Here is a 20321-nt window from a genome sequence, read left to right as displayed (position 1 = left end):
TTGTCTTAATTGTCTTTTAATCTAATGTTGATGGAAAAAAAGTCTATTTAATTAACTACTGTAGTATATATTTAAGCTTGCTTAAAAGTACAGAATAATTGTAATTTTCATTGTCTATTTATGTTTATGATTTAAAATCCCCCAATAACTCATGTTAATGCCAAATTGTCTCTATTTAGTACTTGGGTTGCTATCTGTATCCAATGCATCTTTACTATTGAATTCATCTAGTATATATTCTGAATTAATCCGTTGTTGCTGTTGCTGTTGTGTTTCTCTATAAAGAATGTAATGCTGATAAAAATATACAATGTCGAATATGATTGTTCCACTGTTACCTATGATAAACGGTAATTCGTTCAAAATAAAACCTCTTTTATCATTACTTGATAAAAATTTTTCGCTGGTTACAATACTAATATTATAAGTAACATTACTAGTAAAAGTCATCCAAAATAAAGATGGAGATATTCCATCTGTCGATTTTCTCTTGTAATTCTTGAGTAGTTGTGGCAACCTTGACCCAACATAGAATACAGCTCCTAACCAGGACAGTATTAAACCTATCGTTTGTTCATTCATCCATACATTAGTAGGACTTGACTCTCTCCGTATTGGTTGAGCATTGACTTTACCAATTTGACTAGCAAAAGTCAACACACTAGTGGCAGCGACAGACACATCGTCCAAAGGTTTGTAACGAGCATTAGAAAATCGACTCAACTTATTCTTGTATAATATCCCATAATAATAATATTGACCACATAAAACCAAATCATTAACTAAAAAATAAACTGCTAATACAATTTGGAAATATAATTGATTCGTAAGTATAGCACCTACTAATGACATGACATCACCAATCAACCATGACGTTAAAAAATATGGTGATATAGCTTCAACAGTTTTATCTTTGTAAGTTTGTATAATTTGAGGGAAAAGTGCAATAAATGAAGTAATAAATGATATCGCACTAGTTAAAAAGGAAAGAAGACTACATATTCTGATAACTTCGGAAACCATCTTATCAGATATATGTGATCATATGAGAAGAATGCTTGTTAGCCTGTAACCTATCTAGAAACCTAATCTTGAAACCTTATTGCGACTCTGATTCATAATATTTCATCACTTTTTTAAACTGAATAATTTTTCACTTTAACTTTAATATGGCTAATTTTTCACTTTAACTTTAATACGGCTAATTTTTCAGATTTTGATATTATCACGATATTTCCATAGTAACAAAGGAAACGTTATTAATACTGATTTCGAGTTCAGTAACGACTCATTTTACAGTGCTTTAAGAAGTATTCTCATAAAGATTTGTGAATGGGGGAGTGGGGCTTATAAATTATTATGCGGTAGTTAAATAATTTATATAAATTATTTAAGATTTGAATAAGAAACTATTCGATTCCAAAGAGAGATTATAAGGTAGAGTTAAAGATTAAAAATATTTTGAGTTTTAAGCCAATTAACTAAAAAGTGACAGATTAATTATAATTTTAATATGTATATATGTTTATGGTGAAAATTAGGACTGTTAAAATAATGTGTCAATATTATAGGAGTGTCTTTATTTTCATTTGTTTATTCGTTCTTTTGGAATTTTTATTTAAAATGTTCAAAATTTCTTGTAATAATAGTTCCATTTTCTTATGAACATGCTAGTAAAATGCCATTCATCTTGAACATTTTTTGATGCAACTGGAATACAAAATTGTTTATCATTTAATAATGATAACTCGGATAAATTGTTAAAACCAAAATGATATTTCAATAAAATCAACAAAGTAAAAGATAACAAAATTTTGTAATTTACGACAACGTTTTTTGTTCTGTAAATATCCCAAGTTATTTCGTTATTGATATTTGATTTACTAATACTAGAATTTTTAAAATTCTGAGAATTATGAATAATAATAATATCAAGTATCCACATGAAGATGTTATGGTCCATACGTTCCAAAATATTCCATAAAGTACCATAATTTAAGCATGTTGAATTGTTTTCTTTACTAAATTCTTCATTATTTCCGATATACTGAGCAAATACTTTATTGCCATTAACAATCTGATGATCATAAAAATCTTTGCAAATATCATTAAAACATGTCTTTTGAATTAGATTAACCATTGTCCAAACATCATTCAATGAGAATTTAAATGATTTATCATATATAAAATGATGGAAAAGGAGCTCATCACCAGTGACTAGACCTTGTTGCGATAGAGATTTTAATTTCAATAAATATAACAGATTTTCTGATATTTCAAGATTATCGCCATATTTGCTTTTAATATTCTTATCGATTAACTTCATAATTTCTAATTCCTTTGATCTAGGAAATTGTAAATTAGAATATATTTCATTGATACTATCAAAAGATTCGATATAATTGTTTGATATTAAATTGTCAGAAGACTGCAAAATTTCATTCCAAATTGATAATCTTAAATCATCCGGCAAACTGTTTTCCCAAATAATTTCCTTAAGAATCTTCAAAGATGAGTTCCTTGTTAGTCCTCTATCGATAATCGTCTGTAGTCTATCTTGGTTTACTTTATTATTGTGAACATGATCCTGAAATGAATTATTTCTTTGCAACTCAAATACTGAGACTTCATCTAAATGTTGTGATATTTGTTTTTCATGTGATTTTATTTCCATAGGATCCTTTGGAGGTAACCAACATGGTCTAGTTGTTGTAGTAAACGATCTCTTATGATTTGAAACTAGTAGCAAGTTTTCCATTCCATGATCAGAAGCTTCTTTGAATTCTAATGGTAGCAAACTAGAAGATCTAGTACGTTGAGCTAATCTTGACTCTGATAGCTTCCCTGAAGATTGTAAATACAGAGCAGATAATGACTTAGATGTATCTCTCATATACTCCAAATCTGAAACATTACTTATACCAGGTATAGGTGTAGTGGGTAAAGCTATGTCATAAGGGCTTTCTGGTACATATGATGGAGTGTGCCTGCCATTGATAGTTGTGTATGAAGATGTATATGTAGATGCCCTGTATAAACCTGTAGGATGGTTTTTCCTTTTTGATTTTTTGACATGAGTTGGAATATCAGTATCATTTGTTACAGAATTAATGAATGAAGTGGTTGACACAGATGCCATAGGAACATTCCAATTCAAAGAGTTATTATTCACATCAATTTGAACTTCTTCGTTATCATCATCTTCATCATCATGTTCTTGTAATATCAGATTACTTGAATTGAATAAATTCCTGTCGTTAGTATTTATAATGTTTCTTAGTAAACTGTCACTTCTCACTCTATGTAACTTATATTGTTGGGAAGGTGTCAAAGCAGTTTTACTACGAAGTAAAGGGTTTGAAGGTGCAAAATGATGCGTATATATGTTGTTAGATCCTGGTATAGGAGTTGGAGCTGGAGTTGGAGTTGAATTTGTTATTTGCCCTTCACTTATAATTGATTCTTTTCTATTTAATAAATAATTACAGTTTTCAGGTTTCGAGGTAATATTACTGGTATCATCAGTTCCATTACTATCTCCATCGTTAAATATATCCTCCGAAGATGAATTCTTTGTATATATAGAGGTAGATGAGAATAGATCAGTATTTCTTGTAGAAATTGAGTCATTGGATATTGGTCTTTCCTTGACAGGAACAACATGACCGGTTAAAGCACTTCCTATGCAGGAGGAACTCTTTGTATGATTTTGTAAATTAATAGCATTCAGATAATCTTGGTCTAGTTCATTTTTTTTTGATTCAGATGCTAACAAATTATCACTTGGTCTTCTTACTGCGGGAGCTTCTATTGATCTTCCATTACTATTGCTATTACTATTTGAATGAGACGATAGAGAAGAGTAACTTTTAATTCTTACGTTGCTCGCCAATGAACTACTTCTGGAACGATTATCCATATTATATGTATAAAGATCAATTGATTAATATAGAGGAACTAAATCTCTTGTATAATAAATAGCGAAAGTAATAAAATTGATCTAAATTTAGTATCTAAGATTCAAAACCGTGTCAATGAAGGGACAAAAAAAAACTTCGATATATATAAAAATATATATGGCAATATATCAATGTATCAAAATATCAGTATTGGATGTTTAAAGACATAGCCTATTTAGCGACTGAAAGTATAATAAAAATGTAAAACCTGTTGAAAATTTAGGATATGATTCAGAAAATAATACAATATAGTCCCAAAACTTGTCAGCGGATGCACTTGACGTCTTAATTAAATTGAATGTATCACCGTTGTTAAATGCAGATACTGTAAATATCAATATTTACATTGTTTATTTATATAATGAAATTAAACCTTCTGCTTGAAGACGAAGGTAAATAATAACCTCAATTTGACCCACCTCAAGGATCAAGTTTGACATCTTATTATTACTATTATTATTTATTTTTTTTTTCTTGATTTTTCACTTAATGTATGAACAAAAGTAGTGAATTAACCGTTTGAGAGTGAGTAGTCACTGTAGCAATAATTAGCAACATCATTGAGCATTCAAATTAAAGTACACTTGTGAGACATAGCTCAGAAGAAAGCCTTGTAGTAACAGTAGAATGTAAGCATCTAATAATCCATGATGATTGCCTTTCCTAGGAGGAAAAAACTAAAATATCACATCACACCTTCGAAAGTTCAGCTTGGTTCCTCGTTATACTAGCCAGAAAGGTAAACCCAGCTTAATTTCGATTGCTATTAAAGTTCAGTTTGGTTTTGTCTTGGTACATAGTTTAAATTTAGTTCCGCGGGGCCTCTTATTAGAACACATAATAGGGGGCTAATAATGATGATTTCTAGAGAACATTCGAATAATTGTTGATTTAAGTTCGAGTGTTTGTTTGATGGTGATCGTAGAACAAATATAGACAGACCTGTACATGAAACGCGGTGTAGGGGCGAAGATAAAAATGGAATTTTGAATTTCGAAATGCTTATAGAAAGAGCTTTGTACACACATATTTGTTAAATGAAACTCAGCAGGGAGAACATAGTAACTCGTCATAATTAAACACACCACACTAGAGATCAGACTGAAGCGCATACATCACGTTCTATTCTGGAGTACATTTCGGACAACTGCTAAAAAAAGAAAAAAGAAAAAGAAAAAAACCTTTCTGGACTCACGATATCATTTGCTTGTAACGAAACTTCCTGTCAATGATGGTAGATAATTAAGTCAATCTATTAATGTTTACAATAATCCACTAACAGGGGAATGCAATTTCAACTTCTAACTTAAAATAGAAAAAAATAATATCAGTTTACCCAGCCTAGCAATTTGCCTAGTAACCTGCACTATCGTGTTTCAATTTGTACGCTAACTTGTTAAAAGACATACCGAGCTTTAAAGATTTCATTGTTCCTCTTTTGAATCCTCCCTCCCCCTATGGATACAGCGGGATACCGTTTAGAATTGAACAGTGTTCGAAATTTTCAGATTTTTCCTATGTTTTTCAGTCGCATTATTGAAGTCTGTAACAGTTTTAGGCTTGGGGCCGTGAAAATATATCTATCATGGAGAAACGGCTCTGTAACAGGCTCGACATCATTTACTTCCCCTTCTCCTCTCAAATATCATACCGAAAGGAAACTGTTAAAGCAATTGATCGATTAACGAATTAAGTAAAAAAGACAAAAAACAAACATCTAAAAGGTTATAGATTGAATGATGAACATGAAAAATAGAAAGTAGCATGGAAAAAATGTGAAATAATTGAAAAAACAATAATATTGCTAATCTTTCTTAGAACAGCAGATTTCTTGTTGTGATATTTCGTAGCGTTTCTAATTCACTTGGTATAAATAGAATTGAGGTGGATATCTTAATTTGAATTACTAGCCATCAGGAATTACATTTCTTCAATTATGCTACTATTCACCGATGAAGTAATGATTGGAGTGCCAACACTTAGCGTCTGTTGAACAACAGTCTGAGAAGATGTTTGCGGAATTGTTGGTGCTTGAGGAGATACTTGTGTCATGTTTGAGGAAATAGGAGCTTGTGATTGTAAGGCTGATGGTGTAGGTAATGGAGCTTCTTTTTGTAATTGTTTCTTGAGGACATTTTCTAGGACCGGCAGTCCTTCTTCGTATAGTTTCAATAATGATTCTAATTCTTCAAGCACTTGCGGTTTACGATCAATCCATCTTGATGAGTGATCATAATCGTGACTACTATTCAAATCAAAATCTGAAAATAAATCCATCATCAACAATTTTGGAGGGGGTTGCATTATGTTACTTGAGGTACTGGTGGAAACACTAAGAGTAGAATTTGTAGAATTCTCAACTGAAGTTACAGTAGAATTTGATGTTGACTTCAAACTATTATTTCCTGAATTACCATTACCATTATTACTAGCCGTATTTGTTCCTACTGAAACAATATTACCGTTAATTGTTCCACTATTTGAACTTGTATTTGGACCATTTCCAACATTATTAGTAATACTGCCATTAGCTATGTTATTAGGTATTGTTGCATTTGAATTATAGCCTACATTCGCAGATGCATTAGTATTGATACTGGTAACAGATGCAATTGAGGAAGAAGACGTCAAACCACTGGATGGTGTTGGTAAATTACTTGATGCTGATGGATTTAACTGGCCATGGGTTTCTAATATGCTTCCTGATCTGCTTTGTTTTACACTTTGGCTTCTTTTTAACTTACCGCCAAGATCTATATGTTTCTCACTGATAGGTGTCATACTTACTTGAATATTCAAAGCAGCACTGGTATTGAAGCCGAATTGATTGATGTTCTCATTATTAGGAGTTCCATTGCCGCCAGCATTGTTAACAGCATCAGAGGTAGCCGAGTCTAGTAATTTCGTTGGTATCATAGTTGTTGGTGATGGCATTTGCAATTTTAGATTAGGGTTATTCCTACGAAATTCCCTTGTAGCTCTACTCATTTCTTTATCATTAGTTGAATTTGTAAATAAGTTACTTGCTACTCCGGTATTGCTACTACTGCTATTCAGTGGTTGCAGCATCAAATCTTTATGGTCATTATTACTTAGAACAGGCTTCATACTTGGCAATCCATTGCTAGATATTGGAGCTTTAGGTGAGTTTGTCAATTTCTTTGATGGAGAAATTGAAGTATTTACTTTAAGCAGGCTTCTAGGTGGAGTTGGAGTTCTGCGATGTGTTTTCCCTATTAATGCATTAGCGCTACTTGTATTTGAATTATTCACCATAGACCCTCCTCCATTGATCCCTTCATCAATAAACATTTTGTTAGATGAATCTTGTCTTGAAGCTGTTATAGAATTCATTGGGGTTCCTGTTCCACTTACAGTTAGCCTCCTAGTCATAACAGGGTGGGCTGAATGTGATGGATTTGGTGTTGAAATTGTAGTAGACCTAGCTTTAGTTTCATTGATTTGTTCACTAGTGGAAGGAGTCGGTAAAGCACTAACTGGAAGTTCTTCCGGAATTTCAATTTCTATAGGAGTGGCTGCTGTGGTTACAACACTTGCCACACCTTGTAAGTTTTTATTCTGTATCACGGGGAGGTTCGATGCACTTTGGCTATGATAGGCTGTTGGTAAAATGTTCAACGACGGTCTTAGTAAAGTTGTAGGAGTGGCACTCAATAAGGATGATTGCTGAATATCGTTAGACACAGATGGAAGAACCGAATGAGACTTAGGAATATTGTGAATATCGGTTTCAAGGGCGACTTCTTCATTGATAACATCATTTTCCTCAAAAAGTTGTCGTAATTGATTGGCGGCCCTTGATTCCATGTTTCTATTACTTGTAGTATTAGTGATATTTGTTCCAGTTATGCTAGTATTTATATGATTGGTTTTCATTACCTTACTTGTAAAATTATTAGTACCATTTGCTTGGGACATTGGTGCGTTTAAAGTAGAATTATACATAGTTATTCCTTGATTGTAATTACCCATTGTACTGTCTTGAAAATTTCTTCTTATATTATGCGTATTTGTATTATTACTTGTCTGATAGTAATAATATTGTTCTTCATCAGGATATGCAAAATTGAATTGATCATTATCAGGTCTTGACCAGTCGGCAGTTCCTTCTTCTGGAATGGAATCAATATTTATATCATTTTCTATAATGTATTCGCTAGAACTTAGTGAATCAAAATCCCATTTTAAATCTACTCCATCGTAACTAGTAGACTTGTCATCTTCCTCGGATGTACTGCCCACTGCTTTACCTTTGTCAATATTACCTGCTTTGGCAATTTGATCATCATTTAACAATAAACTTTCTCTGCTGGATTTAGTTTTATCCCTAAATAATAGGTATCGAGAAATCAATTCTTTTAATATAGCTGTTGGAGATGACTTGTGTGCTTTGATAAACTTCGATTTCTGTAACTCTTCTGCTGAAAGTCTTTCCTTTGGGTCTTCATCTAAACATAATGCAATAAATTCTTTCAAGCCACTGCTATATTGCCTTCCCTCCAATCTTGCTGGTTTTGATTTTGTGATTAACTGCATAGCTCTTAGTGCTTCAATTTCACAGTATGGAGGATTTCCTGTGGCGATCTCATAAGCGGTAATACCTAGAGACCAAATATCTACCTTAGTATCGTAGTATACACCTTCCATAATAACTTCAGGAGCCATCCAGTATGGAGTACCTGCCATTGTTTGTCTTCTCAAGCTTGTTTGATTTAGTTGAGCAGCAACACCAAAATCACATAATTTGACTTTACCCTCATTTGTAATCAAGACGTTGGCGGCTTTGATATCTCTGTGGATCACATTATCTTTATGGATACATTGTAATGCTGTCAATAACTCCCTCATTATAACACCAATATATTTTTCATCTATCATTCCAGGTCTTAATAGAGTTCTTAATGAACCACCAGCACAATATTCCATAATTATCCATAAATTCGTATCCTGTAAATATGATCCATAATACCTTGTAATATTTGGAACTTGTTTTAGCGATGCTAAGAATTGGATTTCTCTCTGTACATCCTCAACTTCATCTGAATCGGAATCTAAATTCAATACTTTGATTGCATATACATGTTTCGTTTTTAAATGATAACCTTTGTATACTACCCCGAACTTACCTCTACCGATGACCTCTGTCCTCTTTATCGATGAACATATATCACTATCACCATTTGAAATCTTCTCGGAAGAAGCTGAACGATAGACTAGATCACTCCCATTATTAGCCATTGGTACCTCTGATCTGTTTGTTGACGTTTTTCTAGATATTTGCATATAATTGGACAAAATAAATGTAGTATCTCGATAATCAGATCTCCATAAATTACTTCCTGCAAACTAATTATATTTAGACGTAAAAAATCTTTTGAAATTACAATCACTACCTCGATTTAAACTTAATTAAATTCTGAGTCCCAGTATTTTAGATGCTATTATTGGAAAACTAATAAATGATTTAAATATTACGGTTCTTGCTTTTACCAAATATTTTATTCTAATTATAACTTATCTCTGGAATAAGCAATAATATATTGATCTGGAGGTCTGTAGAGTGTTTGGTCAACTGAAACTACTAAAGTTCAAAATAAACTTCGTTATTGATTTATACTATTTAAATCAGTTTTTTTATATTTAAAGATGGTCTTTAACTGAATTTCATTAAATTAAATGTTTGATATCTGACGTCTACAATGACTGAAATTTCAACTGATTTCGATATTAAATGAAGATAAAGAACTATATAATATAGAGTTTAGTATCACTACAACAGCAACAGATATTGATGGTTTTAGATCACCAATGAACTAGCCGTTGACAAATTTAGTTGAATTTGGTAAAGAACTTTAAGTGGTTGGTGTTTTTCCCTTTTTTTTACTCTCTACGTTTGACCAGTTCATCTGTATACACCAGAGATCTATGGGGAAATTATAGATTTGAAGAGAATGATCAGGTTTGTACAAATACATGGATTACAATTAGTACGACATAATAGTACGATTAGTACAATTAGTGGGAAAATTCAGAATGACATTAGATTGATGATTGATCAAAAGACACCTCGTGCATTTCTAAAACAGAATTCCAATTCTACAAAGGAACTTGTGAAGATTTTGGATGTCGTTGATAAACCAGATGAAATAAAACCTATAAAGAGGTTGCTAATGAAAAAGTTTAAACAGAATTATTCACCTTTTATAAATAAATTACGAGATGCATCAGAAAACCCAACAAAATTGCATTTGACTTATATAAAACAGATTGGTCAAGAATATAGAGTTCTTTTTAATAAGTATATTGACGAGATAATATCAAATAATGAAATTGATACAATAGATAAAAAAAATTGTATTTATGAAATGATTAATTTACAAAATGAACTATATCCAACTATCGGTGAAAAGTACGGTTGGTTTTTGACAGATAAGATACATAAATGGTTCTGGGAAAATATTGATAAAAACGAATCATTTACACATTATTATTTTCTGATTCAAAATAACGTTAACCTGTCTTCGTCATATCATATTTTACAATTTCAAAAACGATTATTGAAAGGTTCTCAGTTGGAGTTCGAATTAGCTTCATTTCAGCTATTTTTGCATAAACCAGAATATGAACATATATTTAGGCGAAAATTCATAATATTGAATAGTTTTGACTCAATTCGAAGTTTCGTTAATTTGTTAATTCAAAAAAATGATTTGAGATTTTTAAGAATGTATTTTAACTCGATGTTAGATAGTATGAAAAGACCCTCGTTTAAAACAAATCCGGATACAGTTGAATTTGACTCAAGATTAAACTTAATTTATTTTAATATTAGTCTACTTAATTATCTGTCAAAAATTGAAGATATTAAAATGTTTTCATCCACATTACGAATACTAGCTAACGAAACATCTAAGATACAGACCAATGAACTGAATAAAGATAATAAGATTCGGTTATCCAACATTTCCAATTTACTTTTATCGCCACTCTCATCTTCAATAACTCTTCTTAGAAATAAGGGTATGTATGATGAGGCATTTGACCTCTTATCTCTCATGAGGAAAACTCCAATGGTCCATAATTCGGTGTTCAAAAACTTTTTAATTGGTCATTTGATTTCATGTTTGAGATCTTTTAACGATCCAAAACTGTCATTACAATATGTAACATCTGCTTATAGAAGGAAAAGAGTTGCATTGTTTTTGAACCAACTGGGATTATGGGGTTGGGTCTATCATGGTAAGTCCTATACATTATCCAATCAAGAGCTTGATACAGAATATCAAAAGATTAAAAACACTTTACCAAGATCAATGGTTTCAATCCAATATCCTCCTCTTCCAGTGCTTACAGAATTATATATTACAGTACTAAATACATTCTCCAAGACTATGGACAAAGAAAATTTCAAAGTTTTTCTGCTAGACTTATATCAAAGATATAAAAAGACAATTTTACCTATGAGGAGTCATAATCTTTACTTTCAACAAAACACAGGTATACTTAATGCATTTCTAAAACACGTAAGATATTCTATCAATGATCATCTACTTTCCCTCACAATTTTGAAAGATTTCTACAACGAAAGTGACTCCCATAGATTTAAACCTACTGATGGAACCAGTCCATTTTCGATAGTTGTTTATCAAAATGAGAAGCTATCTAATAGGGATATCTCTAAAGTATTAGAATTGATGGATTCTCTTGAAATACCATTGGATTTTAAGTTTTGTGTGGCAATGGTATATCATTATCATAGCCGTAATAACATACCGGAAGCATTAGTTTGGTATAAAAAAATATTAGATTCTAAGTTCAATGTGGAACACATGGGACTAATCAAGCTAATTACTGAAAATGGATGGGAATATCCAGATCACTTTGATATGAAGTTATTAGAAAATCTGGATGAACAAAAACAATCGAGTACAGAAGAGGAGGATTTCTTAATTTCAAATACTAAGGAAGATCTTGAAACTGAAGCTCCAACTGAAGCAACGACTGACAGTGAGATGATTATTAAAGAGTTTCAAGCGATGATATCAAATACTAATCATGTATTAAAGAAACCTTTATTGGACTGATGTCCTATTTTAATGAAAATACCAACGAGCATTATTTTTTCTATTTTGTAAGATCTTATTTATTAGGTTGAATTGAAGTTATTACCAAGAGTCACAAATACAAATAAGATATTTTTTTCTATTTCTCATATATTCATTTAAAAGAACCTGGATTGATGTTAAATAAATTCAGTAATGTAATAAAAATCGCACAAATAATTACATAGATGTAGATACTAATTAAATTAACTGTATATAAATAACATTGACAATTCAAAAATATCACTATTTTGAGATTAAATCATACTATCCAAAATTAAAAATGGATAAGTGATGTTGATGATATGTATGTAATTGAATTCAAAATAAGAACTTAGTATTGCTTTGTTAGAATTGTTGTCGTCCAATTAATATATTAACTACTATCTGTGTTAATGCCAAAATGTTCTTGTTTTATCCTTTACCCGGATTATATAAAAAAAGGTTCCATTAAGATATATCTTATATAGCCTTTTATCAACTAAATGAAAAAGGTACTAGTAATTAAAATGAAATCAATTTAGTCGATGAAGGTTGACTCAAGGTTTATTTGATGTTCAATTAATAACTGGTTTATATTATTAGTCTACTATTTAAGGTTATTACTTTCTGTTCTAATAAGATATAAATGCTTTTGTATATTTATTTAACACTTCACTTGTTGGCCAATGTCTTTGCTGATACTTCTGTCCAATATATCGAACAAAAAAATGTCCCTGCATTAGTATTTTCATATAAACTAATAGACTCGGTAGTGGCTGGATCAGATAATTATGATTCCACATTTGAATATGGTTCTGAAACTTTTCAACGATTGTCACAAAACATAATACAAGAATGTTCCTCTGATGCATACATATTCATTAATCAACCGGGCTTGAGAAACACTGACTTTATTTATTATCAGGATAATTTTAAATCTTTGGCAAATTATGCTAAAATTAGTTCTACAGCTATTAAATTTGAAAAAGTCCAAAATTTACAAACTAATTTTTATGACAAATTAGCAATCGCATTAAAAGACCATTGTAATATAGATAACATCATTAACATCAATGGCCAATCTGCGGATGATTTTGATGCCTATATCGATTCGGAGCCAAGAATAATTAGAATAGAGTTCCCACCCTTACCTGATGATAGGGATTTAAGGGCGGAGGCTATATCGACATTTGATAAGAACCTAAGGACTATAATTGCACAAATCCCATCTCCTGTCAACACAATATTCTATACATCACTGAATCCTGGAACAATATCATTAGATGATACAAATGTCCCAGTGAATATATTTTCAGATATTTTTAAAGATAAGAATTATAAAAGTGGTATTGAAAAAAATGATAGAATTAGAAATGTTCCTTCAAACTTTAACGAATATAGACCAAAATCTGAAGGAATGAGTTCCGGTTATATATCTGCTTTTACTGAAGAGTTTTATGAAGAGAATAAAGAACTGCTAAAATTAATTGGTACTGCATTGATTGGGTTCCTTATATTTCAACTTTTTGATATTTTTTCATTTGAAAGGCGCAATGTGAGTGAGTCTAAACTATCACAGTCAAAAGGGAATGGTATTAATAAGAAAAGCAGTATAGAAACAAAGGATGATAAAACAAAGGATGATAAAACGGCTAGTAATGAAAACTTAGATAAAAGTGATACCTAAACTAATCCATCTTCGGAATTATAATAGTTTTTAATTAGTTTTTTTTTCTTTTTGACATTTAATACAATTATTTCGAAAGTTACTGTTTGTATATATGTGGTACTTATAGCAACATCGACAATTAAATGATTTATAAGTAGTAACAGAATTAATTAATATACTTATTCAATAAAAATGGAAAAAAAATAATATTGCTCCAGGGGAGGTTCGAACTCTCGACCTTCAGATTATGAGACTGACGCTCTTCCTACTGAGCTACTGAAGCAATAAAATTTCAGCTGTTGTATGCCAAACCCTCTAGTGTGTGTCACCTTTCAGCTTAGAATTGTATTGTTTGATCCGGAATATTAGGAATAAAGTATTAAGTATATTTCTAGGGATCCAAGCCGTAGAAGTGAATACTTAAGTTGATTAGATATAAGCTCTATGAGGTTATAAACTATTATAATAACTATACAGTATTATTAATATATATAAAGATCTCTGTCTCTCTTTTAATAGCAAGAAGTGTGTACCTTATACTTCAGGAACTCCGTCCTTTATATATGTCGCGTTAGCCATTTATTAGCGTCATTGCAATATTCACATGTAAGGTAAATCCTTTTATCTTAATCTTGTCACTTTGTACTAACGCTGAATCAATACAAATATCGGCGGCTTCAAAGAACTCTTGGCGTGGACGAATTGTACGCTTTATCTTTTATAATATCGTCGAGGGTTTTAATATAGTAATCCCTTTCTTGGTCGTTATATACTCGGGTGTATTCCGCTGCCGTCCTGATAGCCGAACCCTGTTCTGAATAAGCAGGTCTTAATTTGGTACTATGGTAGGTGTATTTCTTTTCTATTCCATTTTTTGTTCTAATTTTATATGTATGTTGACCAACTTGTTGTGATATATAAAATGGACCATCCCAAGTAGGTTCATGCATTTTGTTCTTTTTCCTTAATCGATACACGGGGTCTCCAACTATAAACTCCATTTCATTTTGTTTGTCTTTGCGAACTCTATGCAACATCTCGCGAATCTTAGTCCTTTCATCTTTTGTAATCTTCCTTGCTTCATGTAGTAGTTTGTGGTTGAATAACGCAATTTGAACTTGTTCTTCTTGTTGAAATTGACTTGTTGCATCGATCGATATAGACGACTGGCTTTCCTGGAGTGGTAACCAGCTATGTTGCTTTTTGGGAATATGAGCTTGTTTTGCAAACGCGATTTCACAAGGCGCATATCCGTATATCATTTTAGTGTTGTTGACTATGTTTGTCGCGTTGTATAAATTTGCTGGCCAGTTGACTAGATTTGGTTCCAAATGTTTCAGTACAGTTTTTATCATTTTAATGGTCCTTTCAGCTTTGCTGTTTCCTCTCGGGTTGTATACAGAACTCTGGTAGTAATTTAGGTGTAGTCTTTTTACTTCTCTTTGAATAAGATCAGAAATAAAACTTTGTGCATTATCCGTAATTATAGCATGGGGTTTGCCAAATAAAGCATATATTTGTAAAATTATATCGGTAACAGCATAGGAGTTAGGTGATTTAATAGGTTTCGTAACTGTGATATTCGAAGTATAATCGACTGCGAGAATGAAATATTGATAATCATTCGAAGATGGAAGAGGTCCCGCAAAATCGAAATGCCATCGGGTGAGTGGTGGAGTAACTTTCATTTTTGGGAGTTCGACTGGTAAGTCGATGAAACGTTGGTATGTCTCACAGTGTTGGCAGTTCCTAACTATATCCAATAATAATACCGAGTGTTTGGGATTCCAATACTTTTCTTGAACCATGATTTGTTCAAGTACACGATGACTGGCATGGAATCTGTTGTGAGCTGAAGTGGCTTTCTGGATATAATCGATGTCGGTTAAGATGTGATGAAGTTGTTGGTGGTAAAAGATATAAAAATTGTTGTTAACCCACGTAAATATGTGAATAATGTTCTGGTATATTTGTGGTACCGGTAAGTTTTCTCGAAGGATTTGTTGAATCTCAAGGATCTGAGACCAGGATAGGTTGTGGACATTGTTTATGATGAGGTCTGTGTCGTTAGCGGAGGGTTCGTTAGTAAGGTTATTTAGTTGTGTAGTAGCTAGGTCAATAGTAGTGCCAAGTTGTTCCCATTCGTCAAGATTTAGAGTGGTTTTCTGGCTGAGTCCGTATCGGCTGAGGTAATCTGCGACGTAGTTTTGTGAACCTTTAATGTATTTCCAGGTTAGTCGGTACGTATTGAGTAAGTCGAGGTATTTGGTTAACCGTGGATGGGTGGCTCGTTCGGTCTTTCCTATGCTAATAATGCCTTGGTTGTCAGTGTATATTGTAATATTGGAAGATAACAATAACCGGGCTTTTTCAAGGGTGTGCAATACTGCCCATAGTTCTCGTTCGACGGTAGAGTACCGTTGTTGGGTAGGATTGAACCTGATGGAATAGAAAGCAATAGGGTAAAGTATGGTGTTGCCGTTTTGGTTTTCGGGTTGTAATAGGATTGAAGCTGCACCCGTAAGGCTGGCGTCGGTATAGATGATCGTTGGGGCCTGTGGGTCAAATAGCTTTAATGTGATAGATTTTAATATTGCTTGTTTGATAAGGTGGAAATTGGTTGTCATAGCGGATTTTGTCGTGTTGATGTGTTGTGTTGGAGTTTTGCCCGTTGCAAATTGGTAAAATGGTTGTAAGAGTTTTGAGGCATTGGGGATGAAATTTCGAAGGAAATTTACAAAACCTGTGAATTTTTCGATAGCTTTTTTATCTTGGGGTAATTCCCATTGAGCAATGGTATTTTTCTTGTCTTTATCTATAGCTAAGCGGTTATGTGAAATTTCGTAACCGAGGAAATGAATTTTGGATTCAGCAATATGAATCTTTTCATAACTGAGCGATAGACCGTGGTCAGATAAAAGGCGCATGATATTTTGTAAGGTAGAGTAATGGTCTGCGATTGTCAAAGAAGCAATAACTAGGTCATCGTAATAATATGAAACTGTGGTATTTTTGGATGTTGGCAGTTGTTTTAGAAGATTTTGAATAAATTCGCCCCACCAATAGGGTGCTGATGCCAGACCGTAGGGGAGTCGATTGAATTTATAACTACCAAATTCTGTAATGAGTCCTAATTTATCTCCTTTTATGGGAATTTGCTGGTAAGCTTTACGGATGTCAAGTGATGAGAAAATTGTTTTATTAGCGAGGTTGGAGAAAATATGTTGTATTGGTGGAATGGGTCTTGGAGTGTATTGTAAATGGTTATTTACCTTCCTGAGGTCGGTAATAATTCTAATTTTATCCTTGGATTGTTGTATAGGGAAAACGGGACTAAGCGCTACTAACTCGTCGGTAGCTATTGGAGATATCATGTGGGATTCTAGGGATTGTGTAATAAATTGTTGGATAGCTTGTCGTTGTAATTGGTTAGTAAAATATGCTTTGGGTTTATGGTATGGAAAGTTGTTGAGTCGTACAAAAGCAATGTAATTATGTTTTGTTTTCTTTGTGTTAAGAGTAGCTTCGGCGAATACTAGTGGATATTGCTGACGCAACTGTTCTTTGATCTCAGTTTGCTTTATTAGTCGTATATGTGGTTGGTTGTTTAGTAAGGGATTGACAGTGGGGATGATCACGCGTGTTCCGTTGATTTCAATAGATTCGTGGTTCTCCTGTAGTTGGTACTTCAAAAGTTTTAATAGTGGTTTTCCAAAAATTATATTAGTTCGTTGTTCGGGAATTATGAAGAATTTTTCTTCAATATGGAAATTGTTGGTTTGTATCTTGACCCTTGCGATTTTGTCAATTATATATGTATTTCCTATAGCAGGTTTTATTAGAATGGGAGTACAGTGGATAGTGTCAATTATGGTAATTATTAGGTTATGAAGTTTGTGTTGATGGGTTTGTAGAATGGGTTGATATATGAAATTCGCGTCAGCGCCAGTGTCAAAAATTAGGTTAGGTTGTTTATCATTGAAATGATTAATTTCGGTATTATTTAGCTGTAAGGAGTTAACTTGAACGGAAGGTTCTGCATCGTTTTGTGTATTGTCTGAATAGCTTTCGATATAGCTGTCGAGTATTTCATTATTTATGTCTTGTTCTTCATCTGAATCGGTTTCTTCGTTTATTTCGATAGTTGTGAATTGACGAGAGTAATCGCTGTCATTTTGTTCGTGGTAAGGATTTTCTTCGTTGTTGTTAGCTATTTGGATTTCATTTATATTGTATTTTTTGTTTGTTAGTGATCCGTTGTTTGTTCGTTTGTTTTGGTAGTACTTGGTTTTGGTATTATTACATTTTGTGCACGAACAGTTTAGACAGAAACCTGGTTTTTTATTTTGGTAACTATTGATGTTTCTGCATTTATTACATGTACAATTTGTGCAATAAAAAAGAATTTTCTTAGCTATGTTTCTATTTTTGTTTTGATAATTTTGTAAAGCGAATAAGTTAGTGGTTTGTGTGTTGCTATTTGTGTATATTTGATCTTCTGGTAAAAATTCATTTATATATCCAACGACATCTTCATAATTGCTAAAATCGGAGAAATTTGGAATTTTTATAGTGGGAAATTGTTGTCTCATTATTAACTTCAACTTTCTTAGTAATATAGGAAAAAGATTGGTTGATCTTTTTGCGTTTGCCATTTCTGTAAGTTGTAACATGAACATTGTCACATTTTCACCATCCGTAATTTGTCGGTTAACTAGTTCATCTTCTGCCTGTGAAGCAGATTTCTGAAAATTGAAATATTTATAGATACTTAGTATACAATCTTTCCATGACATAATATTTCCTCTTGCGTCTCTTAAATGGTGCGCAGCGCTGCTCTTACAGCACAGTGAAAGAAACATGCTCCAGTCACTATATTGTACTCGTTTGTTAATAAGTGCTTGTTGGATTTCTAGAATTGCAGCTGTATTATCTTTTGTGTATATGTTTTCTACTACCATAGAGGTTGTAGGGATTAGAGTAACGTCTACAAAACTTTTGTTACATGCTGCTGCGATCCGGTGTTGTTCATCCATTATAATTAAGGGGGAGTGTTTTCTTATTTTTGTTAATAGTAATTTTTCTTTTTGTTTTTCATTAATAGCGGTTTTATCTTGAGTTGGTTGTTCTTGTTGAGCGATTAGTGTTTGAACTTCATTAATAAGTTCTCCTTTGAAATTTTGCAAGTATAAAGGTAAATCGTCAGTGATTCCTTTTGTAATGTTTGATAATTCCTTGTCTTCTTGTTCAAACTTGGTATTTAAAGCTTGTTCTTCGAGATTAAAAACTGCTTCAGCTTGCTCTCTCTCTTGTTTTAATTCTACACCAAGTTCCTTTGCTTTCTTTTTTAATTTTTCCTGTTCCTGTTGGAAACTGTTGAACTCAATTGATGCATCGTACAAAGCCTTTCTTTCTTCGTCATCCTTTGTCTTTAATTCCAATAATTTATTAGTTAAATCGTTGTTCATTAACTTCAAAGCGTTTAAACTCTGTTGAAATTGTTCTCGATAGTTAATGTGTTCTTCTTGTTTTTCTTCCATTTTTCTGTTAATTAAGTCGTAATTGCTATCCATTCTTTTGTTGATCACTTCAAGGTTGGTATCCATTTTAGCATTCATTGCTTCGATGGATTCTTGTAGTGCCTTCATAGCCTTTTCCATTTTATCTCCTGGCATGTTGACTTAAGATTAAATTAAAAGATGTTGTTGTTTTGTTAGTTATATTTATTTAGTTGTTTGACAAATGTTTTAAAACACTTTTACAAATATTTTATTTACTTGACAAAATGTTTTAGTTACTTGACAAAATAATTATTTTGTATTGTTTGATCCGGAATATTAGGAATAAAGTATTAAGTATATTTCTAGGGATCCAAGCCGTAGAAGTGAATACTTAAGTTGATTAGATATAAGCTCTATGAGGTTATAAACTATTATAATAACTATACAGTATTATTAATATATATAAAGATCTCTGTCTCTCTTTTAATAGCAAGAAGTGTGTACCTTATACTTCAGGAACTCCGTCCTTTATATATGTCGCGTTAGCCATTTATTAGCGTCATTGCAATATTCACATGTAAGGTAAATCCTTTTATCTTAATCTTGTCACTTTGTACTAACGCTGAATCAATACAGAATACAACTTAATTTATTATTTCTAATTAGCAACCTTTATATATGGATAGCTAATATACATCTTAGTGATCTACCTACTGTATTTATATACCTTCATTATTGACTCACTTTCTTGACATGTAAGAGTCATTCTTTCTCAACCCGGACCTTGTTAGATTATCACATTCATGTTCCAACCTGTCACATTCACATTCCAACTTATCACATGCTAGTTCCGACTAATCACAATTGTGTCCTAATTCATTACGACATCTTCTCCCTCTTCTTCCTCTCGAAGAGTTCCTACTAATTGCATAAATGTCGCCAGCATATTTAATCTTTTCGTTGTTGGTATTCTATTAAATTGTTTTTTCGATAACTCAACTGTTATCTTCGGGTCTACTCCTTTGAATAAGCAATAATACTTTTTATTCTTATCATCTTCTCCTACTAGCGCTATAACCTCTTCTAT

General features: G+C 32.3%; 7 protein-coding genes and 1 non-coding gene across 8 annotated transcripts; 2 read left to right on the top strand and 6 right to left on the bottom strand.

The window, feature by feature from the left end:
* Positions 1 to 171: 171 nt before the first annotated feature.
* Positions 172 to 1023, bottom strand: YPQ2 (Ypq2p; the record flags this gene model as incomplete). Its single annotated transcript, XM_001645916.1, has 1 exon — positions 172 to 1023. One exon carries the CDS (start codon positions 1021 to 1023, stop codon positions 172 to 174), a length of 852 nt encoding a protein of 283 aa, XP_001645966.1.
* A 604-nt stretch (positions 1024 to 1627) lies between these two features.
* Kpol_1031p11 (uncharacterized protein) lies at positions 1628 to 3919 on the bottom strand (the record flags this gene model as incomplete). Its single annotated transcript, XM_001645915.1, has 1 exon — positions 1628 to 3919. The coding sequence occupies one exon, from the start codon at positions 3917 to 3919 to the stop codon at positions 1628 to 1630; it is 2292 nt and encodes a 763-aa protein (XP_001645965.1).
* A 1960-nt stretch (positions 3920 to 5879) lies between these two features.
* Positions 5880 to 9263, bottom strand: KIC1 (putative serine/threonine protein kinase KIC1; the record flags this gene model as incomplete). The annotated part of the gene is made up of 1 exon (XM_001645914.1): positions 5880 to 9263. One exon carries the CDS (start codon positions 9261 to 9263, stop codon positions 5880 to 5882), a length of 3384 nt encoding a protein of 1127 aa, XP_001645964.1.
* A 668-nt stretch (positions 9264 to 9931) lies between these two features.
* On the top strand, positions 9932 to 12064 carry ATP22 (Atp22p; the record flags this gene model as incomplete). Its single annotated transcript, XM_001645913.1, has 1 exon — positions 9932 to 12064. The coding sequence occupies one exon, from the start codon at positions 9932 to 9934 to the stop codon at positions 12062 to 12064; it is 2133 nt and encodes a 710-aa protein (XP_001645963.1).
* A 646-nt stretch (positions 12065 to 12710) lies between these two features.
* On the top strand, positions 12711 to 13751 carry BIG1 (Big1p; the record flags this gene model as incomplete). Its single annotated transcript, XM_001645912.1, has 1 exon — positions 12711 to 13751. One exon carries the CDS (start codon positions 12711 to 12713, stop codon positions 13749 to 13751), a length of 1041 nt encoding a protein of 346 aa, XP_001645962.1.
* A 192-nt stretch (positions 13752 to 13943) lies between these two features.
* Positions 13944 to 14016, bottom strand: Kpol_1031trna1. Its single transcript has one exon. It is a non-coding gene; the product is annotated as a tRNA-Met (tRNA).
* Positions 14017 to 14410: 394 nt separating this feature from the next.
* Kpol_1031p7 (Tkp3 protein) lies at positions 14411 to 19408 on the bottom strand (the record flags this gene model as incomplete). Its single annotated transcript, XM_001645911.1, has 1 exon — positions 14411 to 19408. One exon carries the CDS (start codon positions 19406 to 19408, stop codon positions 14411 to 14413), a length of 4998 nt encoding a protein of 1665 aa, XP_001645961.1.
* Positions 19409 to 20105: 697 nt separating this feature from the next.
* Kpol_1031p6 (Tkp3 protein) lies at positions 20106 to 20321 on the bottom strand (the record flags this gene model as incomplete). The annotated part of the gene is made up of 1 exon (XM_001645910.1): positions 20106 to 20321. A coding segment is annotated over one exon (216 nt), but the record flags the coding sequence as incomplete, so codon positions are not given.

Source organism: Vanderwaltozyma polyspora, genomic scaffold, assembly GCF_000150035.1.
Source record: "Vanderwaltozyma polyspora DSM 70294 KpolScaffold1031 genomic scaffold, whole genome shotgun sequence".
NCBI classification, from domain to species: domain Eukaryota; kingdom Fungi; phylum Ascomycota; class Saccharomycetes; order Saccharomycetales; family Saccharomycetaceae; genus Vanderwaltozyma; species Vanderwaltozyma polyspora.
The sequence above is the reverse complement of the archived record's forward strand: the minus strand, read 5'-3'. Positions and strand labels throughout refer to the sequence as shown.